The sequence below is a fragment of the Hypomesus nipponensis genome, chromosome 18, assembly GCF_054491055.1.
Source record: "Hypomesus nipponensis isolate SF chromosome 18, ASM5449105v1, whole genome shotgun sequence".
Classification (NCBI taxonomy): Eukaryota; Metazoa; Chordata; class Actinopteri; order Osmeriformes; family Osmeridae; genus Hypomesus; species Hypomesus nipponensis.
Window position 1 is genome coordinate 3,533,631 of NC_140378.1, and position 12,829 is coordinate 3,546,459.

The 12,829-nt window shown below is 50.8% G+C and overlaps 1 protein-coding gene across 1 annotated transcript in view; it reads left to right on the plus strand.

The window, feature by feature from the left end:
* The window catches only part of LOC146250894 (microtubule cross-linking factor 2-like), a 41,895-nt gene extending 33,545 nt beyond the window's left edge, over positions 1 to 8,350 (plus strand). The window contains 5 exon segments of the mRNA XM_084680503.1: positions 1,930 to 2,199; positions 3,058 to 3,119; positions 3,229 to 4,183; positions 4,186 to 4,710; positions 4,829 to 8,350. Of these exon segments, the coding sequence (XP_084536629.1) occupies positions 1,930 to 2,199; positions 3,058 to 3,119; positions 3,229 to 4,183; positions 4,186 to 4,710; positions 4,829 to 4,981 (1,965 nt within the window). The 3' untranslated portion in view covers positions 4,982 to 8,350.
* Positions 8,351 to 12,829: the final 4,479 nt, after the last annotated feature.

Genomic DNA, 12,829 nt, shown 5'->3' on the forward strand with positions numbered 1-12,829 from the left:
GGTAGTGTAAGTGAATAAACATTTTGAGATTCATTGCTTTGAAGAAGGTGTCCTAAATGAAAAATTGCTGTGATTGGTTCTTTTCTCTACCGGTCGAAGATAATCGGTCTTCTGATTGGTGACAGGTGACTTCCTAACCAGTAGGAAATGAGAAGCCCCCAGACACAATAGATATCAGGATGGCCTTTACCACATGTGGAAGGCTGGTTTTTATGAGAGAAAATTTACGGACTAACCTTTATGGCATAACCGAGGCTTAATTCATTTTGCTTTGACCTTTTTTCGCAAAACCCATTTGTTTCTGCCACAACTCACTAATGCTCACATACACAAGCAAGATCACTGGTCTACTGAACCACACACACACACACACACACACAAACATTCATCCATGTGTCAGACTCGCTGGGCTGGCGGCCAGATCTGGATGGCATAGCTGCAGCTGATCTCTCCCTGATCGCACACACACACACACACATATCAATGCAACTCTGCCAACCGCATCAGGATGGCATTCTGGCACGGCATCCATAGCATCACCAGCTGTTGCTAATTCTCTTTTCCTAATGTCCTCTGTTCTCTGTGGATTCTTCCAGTGGATTCTATCGACTTCACGTTGACTCTTCTAATGTGACACCTGTCCTGAGTGATTATAGAATAAAGAATTAATCTATTATGCCAGTGGTACAGTGATCCATGGCTATCTCTTCAAAGGGGAAGCTAATACCAGCCTTGCACAGGCCTCAAGGTTTCTAGTCACATGGTCTCTGAAGATGGAAGTCGGGGACTTGAGGTTGAATGTGTTTCTCTGTGTGTCATAAACACAGACACACGCTACCTCTCCACCCCTGGGCGTCCACAGGGAGAGAGCTCATTAGCGATGGGGCTCATTAAGACCAAATCTGGTTACAGTACGTTTGTCATTAGACGAGCGCAATGCTCCGTCGCCGTCGGAGACGGGGTGTGTAATGGTCAGATTGGCTGCCAGGCGCTTCCATTAAGCCCTTATAAGGCAATGCCCATCACCCTCTGAGACGAAGAACGATAAATGGGTCTCCCCAGAGTGTGTGTGTGTGTGTGTGAGTGAGAGAGAGAGAGAGAGAGAGAGAGAGAGAGAGAGAGAGGGAGGGAGGGAGGGAGAGAGAGAACTGTGAATCTGTCTCATAAACCAATGAGCAAAGCGCTGCATCAATGGCCTCTGACGTAAGACTTCAGAGGGTCAGTGAGCGATAGGAAGGAGGTAGGAGAAAAAGCAAGAGCGCGAGCAAGAGACTGGCGGGTGAGATCGGGAGAGAAAGAGAAAAAGAGAAGATTGGAAGAAAGAGTGAGGTTGGAGAAGAGAGGAGGAGGAGGAGAAACACACAGGCCAGCATCTGTTTCAGCTGTTGTCTCCCAGTGTGAGTGTGTGTGATGTCACCATAGGAACACACATGACATCACATCCTAGACATGCCGTCTGTGGTGGTGAGCCAGGAGGAGAGACAGCTGCTCAGGGTCTGGTGGTGAGGGCAAGGCCCTTTGTACAGGCTGGAGGGAAAAGACATGCAGCGGCTAAATAAAGCAGCTATGCTGTATAGATACACATCTGCAAAGGGACAGGGAATGAATAATGATCTCCTCTCTTCCACTCTCCTTCTCTCTCCTGTTTCCCCTCTCCTTCTCCTCATTATCCTCTTCTTCCCCTCTCTCCTCTCTCCGTCTCCTCCTCTGTTCCACTCTCCTGCTCCCCCCTGTCTCCCCTCTCCTCCTCTCTCCCCTTTCCTTCTCCCCTTCTCTACTCTCTTTTTCTTCCCCATCTCCTGCTCGCCCCTCTCCCCTCACCTTCTTCTCCTCTCTCTGCTCTCGTTTTCCTCATTTCCCCCCTCTCCTTCTCCTCCCCTCTCTCCCCTCTCCCTCTCCTGCTGCCCCCTCTCTCTCCCCCCGTCTCAGTTGGAAGGGAAGACAGGGAAGGCAGCTGCGCTGGCGTGTGGCGACCTGGACCCTCCAGACCTGAAGGTGGCGCTGAAGAGGGAGCGGGAGGAGCACCAGCACCTGCTGGCCGACTCCTACGCCGCCGTCATGGACCTGACCAAGCAGCTGCAGATCGGAGAGCGCAACTGGAGCCGGGAGAAGCTGGAGCTCCTGGAGCGCCTGAGCCAGGAGAGAGGGGCCTGGGAGCAGAGGCTGAGAGAGGCCCAGCAACAGGGGAAGACTGCTCCGGTGAGACCAGGGGCATGGAGGGGGGGGGGAGGAGGAGGAGGGGGAGGGAAAAGGGTTATAGGGTGGAGGGTATCGGGTTAATATGGCTCAGGTGTGACTTGAGGGGGGGGGGGGGGGCGCCGTAGGGTAATATGGTTCAGGTGTGAGGGGGTTATGGGCTAGGGGCGGTGGTTGGTCCGGATGAGACGGGGACGGGGGGTTGGGGGGGTAGGTAGGGTGACAGCCACAGATGTAAAGTGTGACTGCTGGCGGAGTCTCTTCAGGAAGCTGCCTCTGTTGCTGTATGACTGCCTAGGGTAGGAATGTGTGTGTGTGTGTGCGTGCCCAAGAACACACACAAGGGGAAAATAATGAAGGAACTGTCTGGACAGTGACCTATTCTTCTCTCCCTCCTCTCTCCTTTTCTCCCCCCTCTTTGCTACACTGAACCACACAGGAAACACATTACAGATATGCCAAGAGGATGTCATTATTTCTCTCTCTCTTTAAACAACATGCTACTAATACTATTTTCCACTGGTACTGATGGTGTCAGTACCCCCCCCCCCCCACCCCCTTATCTATCCTCCCACTGAGAGGAAATGAGTGTGCAACTCTACACGTGTGTGTGTGTGTGAGCAAGCATGGTTTATCCACCGCCAAGACAAACGGAGCCTGTTCTTCCTTCCCAGAGACCCAGTCACCTGGTGATGTCACACAGCTCACCTCTTCATGTTTACTTTCCTCACGTTCGTGTCCTTGGCCTTCAAAGTCGAGGCCTGGAGTTGTTAACGTCTCTCCTCTCTCTTCCTTTCTCTGTATCTCTTTCTCTTTATCGCTCTCTCTTGTCCTGCTCCTCTCTATCTCTCTCTCTCCCAGCCTCTTCATGACAAACCGTCAGACGGAGAAACGTCAGTCACTGGCGAAACGAACTCACCAAGGTAACACTATTAACGCTCTCCGTCTCTGTAGGTAAATCACTGCCCAGTCTATCTATTCCGCTCCATGGACCGTAGTAATAAACTCAGTTCTGTTTTTGTTCCATTGCAGGACAAAGTCCATACCTTCCCTGTCAGAGCTGGATGGTCTGTTGGAGGCTTGTCACGAGGTCAACGGCTCCACCAATAAGGAGGAGGAAGGCGGCCAGATCAAGACCCCGCCCCTTCTCCTGGCCCGCACAGACCTGGGTGACCTCACCAGGAAGAACTGGGCCTATCTGACCCAGGGGATGGAGCCGTGCGACTCCTCCAAGACGTGGGACGGCCCCAGCAGCAGCCAGGGGGCGGAGCCAGGCCTGGAGAGTGTCCAGAGGAGCCACACGGCGCCCGACAGGACGGGCATCCGCATCTACTACAGCCCCCCCGCCGTCCGCCGCATGGAGACCAGCCGCAGACAGGCCAGGGAGGTCCAGCAGCAAACCCAGCAGGGTCACCCGTCACTGGGCTTGACGTCCTCAGACGCCGGGGGGGTCCTGGAGGCCTCCTCTTCCTCGTACCAGCAGTGGCTGAGCTCGCTGTCCAATCAGCACCGGGCACTCCTGGAGAGCAGGGCGGGGCTGGAGATCTCGGCCAATCTGAGTGACGACATGAAGGAGATGACCAACGTGGTTCGCCAGGCCATCCGCTCCAGCTCGCTGGAGAGGAAGGGCAGCAAGGACGCAGGAAGTCAGACCCCTGGCGGCGTGGCCACTCACTCCACCCAGACCACGCAGTTTGTCAGCGTGGGCCTGCAGACCGACGCCCCCTCCAGAGGGGTGGGGCTCCACTCCAAGGTGTGGTCGCCCCGCCCCTCCTCCTCACTGGCCGCCGCCCGCTCCAGACACATCTCCACCTCCCTGGACAAGGTCCACGGGCGCATCGAGCGACCCTGCTGCTCCCCCAAGTACGGCTCCCCCAAGCTGCAGCGCCGAGTCTCCGCCGGCTCCGCCTCCCGCCTGGACGGCTCCACCACCTCGGTGGGCTCGCGGGACCGCAGCCTGTGGAGCCTGCGGGGGGCCGGTGGGGGTGGAGGGGGGGCTCGGCCTGGGCGCGCTCCACCACCACCAGGGACAGCCCCGTCCTGAGCGGCCTCAACGACGGCCTGTCGTCCCTGTTCAGCGTGGTGGAGCACGGCGGCAGCGTGGAGGCCCTCTGGAGGGCCGACGGAGGAGCGGGAACCGGCCAGAGCCAGAGCCAGGGGGCCAGCCCGGCCAAGCAGCCCGCTGCGGGCAAGCCCTCCGGGGCCGTGCCGGGGCCTGAGGCCGGGGCCCAGAAGTACGGGCTGGTCCAGGAGTTTTTCCGGAACGTGTGCGGGAGCCGGTCCCAGGGGCCTTTAGTTGGGGTTTCCCAGGGCATGGTCGACGAGCCGAAGCCAGAGTGTGTGTCGGGGGCGGGCCTTGGGGGGCTAGGAAGGAGCGACAGCGTGACCAGGATCGTAAACAAGAGGTTCATGAGACACATCCCCCGAGAGGAGCTGGTGGCTACCGTTACCACGACAACAGCCAAGGACCTGGGAAACCCTGGCAGAGAGCTGCCTGTCATCTCCGGCACGGAGGTAAGTCTGAACACACACACACATGAACATGTCTACATGCAGACACACACATACACACACACACACACGCATGGAATGTCCCTGTATCTGTTCCTAAGCTGGATTTTGCATTTCGCAGGACGCGGCCTGTGATTGCTCCTCCCAGTCTCTCTCTTCCTGCATCACCCGCCCCTCCCGCTCGGCCACACGCCATTCGCTGGGCCACTGTAAGCACCGCCCCCAAGAGTCTCCCATGGCAGCCGAAGAGAAAGGGGACACCATCCCAGAGTGACAGAAGTGTGACACGCACACACCCTCACACACACACAAACACACACACTGATACCCTGTAAAGATCCTGTTACTGCCACACAAACCAATATACACACGCACGCTGCCCGCCACACCTACACACTGCCACAGACAGCACAGCATCACAGATACACTCACACACTCCTGCACACTGTACGTGCTTACCATTCATGTACATACACCCACCATGTACACAATCCTTCACACACTGCCACACAGATTCACTGCCACACACACGCACCATCACCGATGCACAACCCCCCCAAAAAATCATTTGGATGTATCTACGTGGATGGATGGACATCTTGGGGAAGTTGAAAACCGTCTCTCCAATTGGAACTCGGAGAAACCCACCCAAGGACACGGGGTGTGGGGGGTGAGGTGGACAATCCTCTCAGACCACTGGGAGGGCTACCTGTCTGAAATACAAGCCCCACGATCAGACTGCCTCACAGAGACACTGTGAAGTCACAACAACACAACTGTGGTCTACATAAAGACAAACACACAAAGACACCAGACTGGGGGCCTGGCCTGGTCTGGTCAAGTCTATTATATTATAGTCTAGTCTGGCCTAGTTTCCAGGGTGGATCAGGCTCTCTAACTAGACCAGACTGCCTTTTGTGTCAACCATCATCACACACCCACCTCTGTCAAGCATGGTGAGTCTAGGTCAACAAACCTGTGTCCTCCAACAAGACTAGAACATGGACAGGATATGACATCATTCACAATTTGTTTCCAGGCTCGCCATATTGAAGAGGATGTGTACTGTCGGTACTGAATTGACTTTGTCTACTGCAGCCATGTTGGTTAGCTTCTTTACAGTAGGCTGTAAGAGATGGATGTCCCAAATGCCGGTATTGTTCTGTACTGTACTGTATTGTACTGTAATCTTAAGGCCACACACACACACACAGCACCAGAAATACAGCAACCAAGACGAATCCCTGCCAGCTAAGATAAAGTGTGTCCCAAGTTCGTCCCCTTTGGAGATGGATAATGCATTCCTCTTTTGTAATTACACAACAACTACTCCTACTGACTCATGTGAGAGTGTTTGTACTGTAGCTATGTACAGGCGAGTCGACTTCCAGAAGAGTTCTAGAATGCATCTCTAACGCCCCCCACCCCTCTTTCCTCAGACCACCAGCTCACACGGAGCCTCTTGTCACCATGACAACAACCGCTACTGTGGGGGGGGGCAAGATCGTTTTTGCTGTTCTAATTGTGACATGAGAGAGGCCAGACTGTCGGAAATTAAATTATAAACACATTTACTTTCTATTTGTTTTGTATATGTACATAAATATATCTAAACGTTTTGGATTTGAGGTGATGCTGGTTAGCAGCACAGATTGTTGTTCATAGATACTGTAAGAAGCTCCAGCCATGCTGCTCTAGGAGGCGTAATATTACGCAAAATACTTGTGCAAATACACAAATACTTGTGTATTTGCACAAGTGACAACAGTCACACACATACACACACGTTTTTTAGAAGCTGGGTTTGCATGTTTTGGCTAGCCAGCAGGCTGTGTGTGTGTGTGTGCTGTACCTGATGACTCATGTGTTTAACAAGGGCATCAGGCACCTATGTGAGTTTAGAAGGGGAGGCTACAAGTGGAAGCCCGTGTTTCCTCAAGCTCCACTGACCTACATAGAGCCCTGACACTCAGACAGACCTGCTGGCGTAGCAGGTCTAGCAGCATCAGTGTGTCAGCTGGCCAGACCCTTTCCACGGCAACATTTTTGATTACTGCAGAAACAAAGAATAATTGGCGCTCTAAAACCTTTTTATTAGCGTTCATCAAGAAGAACGTGGCACAGCCTCCCATGAACGTACTCATCTTGCTTTGTTTACACCTCCCAGTCCTGACCAATGGTATATACTTACATACCTAAATACTGACTTCCCCTCTGCCTTGACTGTTCTCTGCCACAGCACTTCTTCTGCTACCTCCTCTGTCCTGTGACCTGGAAGAGATAACACCAGGTCATCATGCCACACTGTCCGTTGTCATGGAGAAGGTCAACAGTGCCTTTCTACTCTATACGATGTTGTTTGGAGACAGAGTCTCCAACTTGATAACAGCGCTGATGCCACAGAGATAAAAGCAGAATTTTCTGTTTTTCAATCTTTGGTATCATTTAGGAGACATTTCAAAGCTAGGGTCGCGACCGTGAACAGGTTTACAGTATACATGACTCAAATCCACAATCTCAGTGCATTCAACTGTTGCAGGAGGTTGAGGTTTACTCAAAGACTGGAAAACACTATATTTTTACAGAATATACAGTGTAGTTATTCCCCAGGCTTGACGTACTAGGATTCCTAGACGTTTTGTCTCAGATAGTGAGGTAACAAAACCTCCAGAGATAATTCAGGTTTTATGTTTACAGTTCAAATCTCCTCAAATTAGGATGTCATTAAAGTCTCTTTCCATCTCTCTCTCTCTATCTTTCTCTCACGTTTCTACCTGCTGTCGATCTGATGTGCGGTTGCTCCTCCCCCTCAGGTAACAGTAACTAGTCCCACCGCACAGTAGCCAATGACAGACAAACCCCGCAGGGTCGAAATGGCCCACGAACCAATCACAAGGATACTTCTCAGAATGGATCCCGTATTTTGTCAAGGAGTGTAAAAAGAAGTGTCAAGTGTAGCTAGGATTCTATAGAAGTGTCTCCTCATTCCTTTGCTGTTGTTTGTGCAATGTAAACCAAGAAAGGGTTTGATAGGTCAAGAGTGTGATGTTACTGCACCTGCCCCAGTCCAACGCCCCCTTCTTAATGCCTAGCAACATGTACATGAACTCTTAGCTTCAGCTTGTTGATAATATTAGCTAAATTATTGATGAGTCATATTGCCTGTAAATATGCTTTATATACTGTAATTTCTCTTTTTAATACCTTGAGTCTTGGGGGGGGGAAGGAGAATGTGATGAATGATAGAAAATTGAACAAAAAAAGTTGAGCTTATATTGTAACTTGAGAAGAAAACGCTAAGGTGATATTTGTACTCTTTGTATCCTGATTTTGAGAATCGGCTGAATGTCTGCAAAGTATCTGTGCCCCACAGAGCCTCTGTAGAAGTATGTAGCTCTCTCCCTTTATAGCAAAAGTCATGAACAGCCGTATGTAAATAGATTCATTTTGAAAAAAGGATGCAAAAAAAGACAAACAAAAATAATGTGGAGGGGAAAACAGTGAGTGTAAAGGGTGATTTTTAGGGATGCAGGGTTTTTGGGGGGTTGGTTGCTTTTTTGCCCAACCCTGCAGCTTGACAGCTGATATTTCATTGGCTCCTGTTTGTCCTGTCATTCTTCACCAATAAATGTTGAAAACAAAACGTTGATTTGGCAGTTTTTCTTTGGCCAGTCTGTCATTCTGTTGAAGGAGTTTTCCAGAGGACGGGAATTGAACATGACTTCAGTTTTGTCCCTTTCCTCCCTCCTCCTCCCTCCGTCCATCCCTCTCTCCTTCCCAGCTGTCGCCGCTCCTCCCTCGCTCGGCAGCTGCAGAGAGGATGACGAAACCCTCGGCAACACTCAGAGAGAGGGAAGGAGGGAGCGGGGAGGAAGGCAAGTGGGAAGGCGGAGGGAGAGAGACAGCAGACACCGGGAAGAGGGTAGGAATGGGGAAGACATGAGCAACAAAACAGAGAAAAGAGAGGGAAGAAGTTGAGAGATACTGTCAGGAACAGAATGTAGGCGAGAGGAGGAGGGAGAGAGGAGAGATACTGAGAGAGGGAGAGAGACAGACAGACAGACAGAAATGGGAAGTTTAGAGTGATTGTAAATGGAGGATTTTTAAAACAATGACCGGAGGACAGAGAGGAGGAATACAGCATCTGATAAATGATCAACTCTGTGCCAGTGTCCCTGGTGTTGGTAAAGATATGCTCTGCTGTGTCTGTGTGGTGACTGTGTGTCAATGCAGGAGACTGGAGCTGTTGGTCGCTGCAAAAAGAGCGGAGCTGTGAGTCAGTTCCAGCCAAGGCTGCTCGCCCCTGTCTGGACATGGTCAGTCACTCCACCAGTGATGTCATCAAGGGGGGCTGGGTTCAGGGGTGAGAGGTTGGGCCGGAGGACGACAATACTTCCTGTCAACATCTGGGATTCTCGTCAAGTCCCCCCACCACCACCCCACCCCCTCAACTCAGTGCCTTTTGACTTATTTTCAAAACATAACAAGCGTTTGAATCCGCTGCTGGCTGGCCGTCGGACAGACAGGAAATGACCTCATTGCAACATTTAAAAACAAACACGAGCTTCCTGTTTGGGTTGCAGTGCCACTTCAGAGAGAATATATATCAGTGGGTCATTATGTGGCCTGGACTTCAGAGTAGGACTGATACAGCCCAAACGACAAACTAGCACAGAATTGTTATTTTTCTAATTGTGCTTAGGGTAGATTGGGGACAGTTGAGGTGGGAAAATACACAGTTCAAGAAGAGTGTAGAAATATAAAGAGATGTGTATACAAATACATTTAAAACAGTTTCAAAACTATACAGTAGTACTACATAGTGTATAGGCTTAAGTACTATACAGTATATGCACTATATATATTTATTAACGTATTTGTTCATTTTTTCATTGCTCATTTTCTTTACGCCCTGGTATTTCGAATATCTTTTTTTTTGCAACACAAAAAAGGACATGACTGATTGAAGCTGAAAGAGAAAGAGAGGGATAGAGAGAGAGAAACAGAGAGCAGTATAGAGAGAGAGAAACAGAGAGGAGTATAGAGAGAGGGATAGAGAGGCATGTAAAGAGAGAAACAGGATGATAGAAAGAATGATAGAGAGATAGAGAAAGGGATAGAGGTAGAGAGGGATATAAAGACAGAAACCGAGAAAGGGAGAGGCTTCTGAGGCACCAGCCTTCTTGCCAGCACGACCGACCCATAATGCATTTCATTTCACACTTGGGCACCTTCCGGCTGACCTGGCACAGCCCTGTCGACACACACACACACACACAGACTCATGCCTTCTCTATTACATATATACATACACATAGAGAGATGAAGAGAGAGAGAAAGCGAGAGAGAGAGAGAGAGAGAGAGAGAGAGAGAGAGAGAGAGAGAGAGAGAGAGAGAGAGAGAGAGAGAGAGAGAGAGAGAGATTGAAATACTCTGAAAGCTCCAAAAGCCCCAACCTTGTGATATCGAAAAAGTGTGGTCATTGAGGTTACAGATTCAAATCAGTTAAAAAGGGTGTATATTTGTGTGGGTATGTGTGGATAACAATGTGCTGGAGTGGTACGGAAACTGCTCCTTATCTGAGACCAGGACACATGAGAGGCTTGGGTGTTCCTCCACTTCATCTTTCACCCAGATGGAGGGATGAAAAAGAGAGGGAAGATGAGAGAGAGAGAGACAGAGAGAGAGAGAGAGAGAGAGAGAGAGAGAGAGAGAGAGAGGGGATGAGAGGTGGAGAGGATGAGAAAAAGATAGGGAGGTAAAAGTGATAAAGGGGAGAAAGATTGTAAGGAGGAAAGAGAGAGGATCATTGTGCAGGGGATGGAGAGAAAATGACAGTTTTGCTCTTCGCTTTGCTGTCATTTGAGCCAAGCACAAATGAGAGGAAAGAACTAAGGGAGGACACCAGTGGGGGAATGAGCTAGACAGAGGAGAGAGAAATGGAAAGTTCAACAGAAAGAAAAAAGAGAGACCAGAGAGAGAGGGCAGAAAGAGAGAGAGAGACAGAGAGAGATCGGCCACTCACCATTGATCCTGTTTAATGGACATGGATCCATGGCCCCCAGACACAGTCCCCAGATCCATGCCTTCCCCCCCCCCCCCAGTCCCCAGATCCATGCCCCCCCCCCCCCCCCCAGTCCCCACCACCCCCCCACACCCCAGCCCCTCCCATGTCCAGTTAAGACCTGCTCAGAGAGAAATGCTGGTCTCAGCAACATTGCATCTCACAAGGTCTGCTGAGACACCCATAGTCAACCACAACCATGTCTCTCCCACCGCACGTTCAATCAGGAGAGAGCTCAGAGCTCTGTGTGTGTGTCCAGCCTGATTACCATCCCAGGTCTTATCGAGCAAGCTTGAGACAGGAACACACAGACAAAACCAGGAAGCCGCCAATCGGCCTCCCCCAATTAAAAGTGAAATTAAGTGCAACGCCAGGTTATTAAGGTCCATTTTCTCTGCTTTGTCTGGACAAAAACAACCATCAAATGGGCCCGGAGGAGTGTTTGAGGCCGCCCGCAACACAACAGAGGAAGGGTGTGGGTTTCCATGTCTGATAAGAACACAGGGACAGCAGCAAGCCAGCGGTGTGCCTGACAACACACAGACACCGTGGGCAGCGCCAGGGAGAGCTGCGGGGATGGCCTCTCTCCTCTCCTCTCTCTCCTGTCTTCTTCTTCTCTTCTCCTCTCCCTCCTGTGTTCTCCAACTCTCCTCCTCCTCCTCTCTCTCCAGTCTTCTCCTCCTCCTCCTCTCCCTCCTCTCTCTCCCGTCTTCTCCTCCTCTCCCCTCCCCTCCCTCCCCTCTGTCCTGCAAATTCGCCTCTTCACTCTCTTCCTCTCATCCTGCCCGGCTGCAGTCCTGAGAACTCAGATAATCAGATTATGTGGCCAGGGTGTTAAAAGGTCCTACTGATGACTGAGAGAGACACACATTGGCTTTGACCTAGTTCTACGTGGGAGCACTTACAGGGAAGGGAAGGAGGAAGTGGGAGAAAGAAAAAGGGAAAGAAAGAGGGGAGTGATGCTTGAGGCTTAAAGAGAAATAGACTGACATAATGCAAGACTCCTGACATCTATTACAGTGGTTGGCAAAATTCAACCAAACTATGTTAAAGCATTTAGATACAACATAGCATAGGAATCTAAAGATGTACTATCTAATTAAGACACCCGCATACACACAGACGTCGGAACACACACTCTTGTTTACAGAAGACCTTCAGAGCTGCCTGGCTCTTGTCATCAGCCCACTTCTGAATGTGACCCAGTTCTACAGAACTGGCACCAGGAGCTCATTTCTCTGTATGTCCTGGAGGACAGGAAGGGAAGAAAGACAGAGAGAGAGATGGGGGGAGAAAAATGACAGAGAGAGAGATGGGGGAGACAGAGAGAGAGACAGAGAGAGAGATGGGGGAGACAGAGAGAGAGACAGAGAGAGAGACGGGGGAGACAGAGAGAGAGACAGAGAGAGAGATGGGGGGAGACAGACAGAGAGACAGAGAGAGATGGGGGGAGACAGGGAGAGAGAGAGTGAGAGAGATGGGGGGAGACAGAGAGAGAGACGGGGGAGACAGAGAGAGAGCCAGAGAGAGAGATGGGGGGAGACAGAGAGAGAGAGACAGAGGGAGATCGAGGGAGAGAGAGTGAGAGGGAGCCAGACAGACAGACAGACAGACAGACAGACAGACAGACAGACAGAGGGAGAGAGGGACAGAGAGGGAGAGAGAAAGAAAGGGAGAGGGACAAAGGGGGGAGAAACACAACTGACATACACTCACATTTTAGCACCCGATAGTCACACTGTGTAATCCATTAACTTCTAATGGCAACCCCTGGGCGCACACACTCACACACAGCGTGTGTGCCTTATTGGGTCTTAGTGGATGTCCCATTTTAATAATGGACAGTTCTGCTGACACCGCAGAACTGGCGCATACACACATTGACACACACGTTGTCTTCTACACACATTTACACACGGCACAAGCAAAGACGCTCAGAGGACTTCGAATTAGAATCATTTTGTGCTTTACTATCAATCAGACAAACTGTGTATGCATGTGTGTACGTGCGTTGCCATCTACAGGGAGAGTCATTAAACCACAACACCCCTCCGAGTT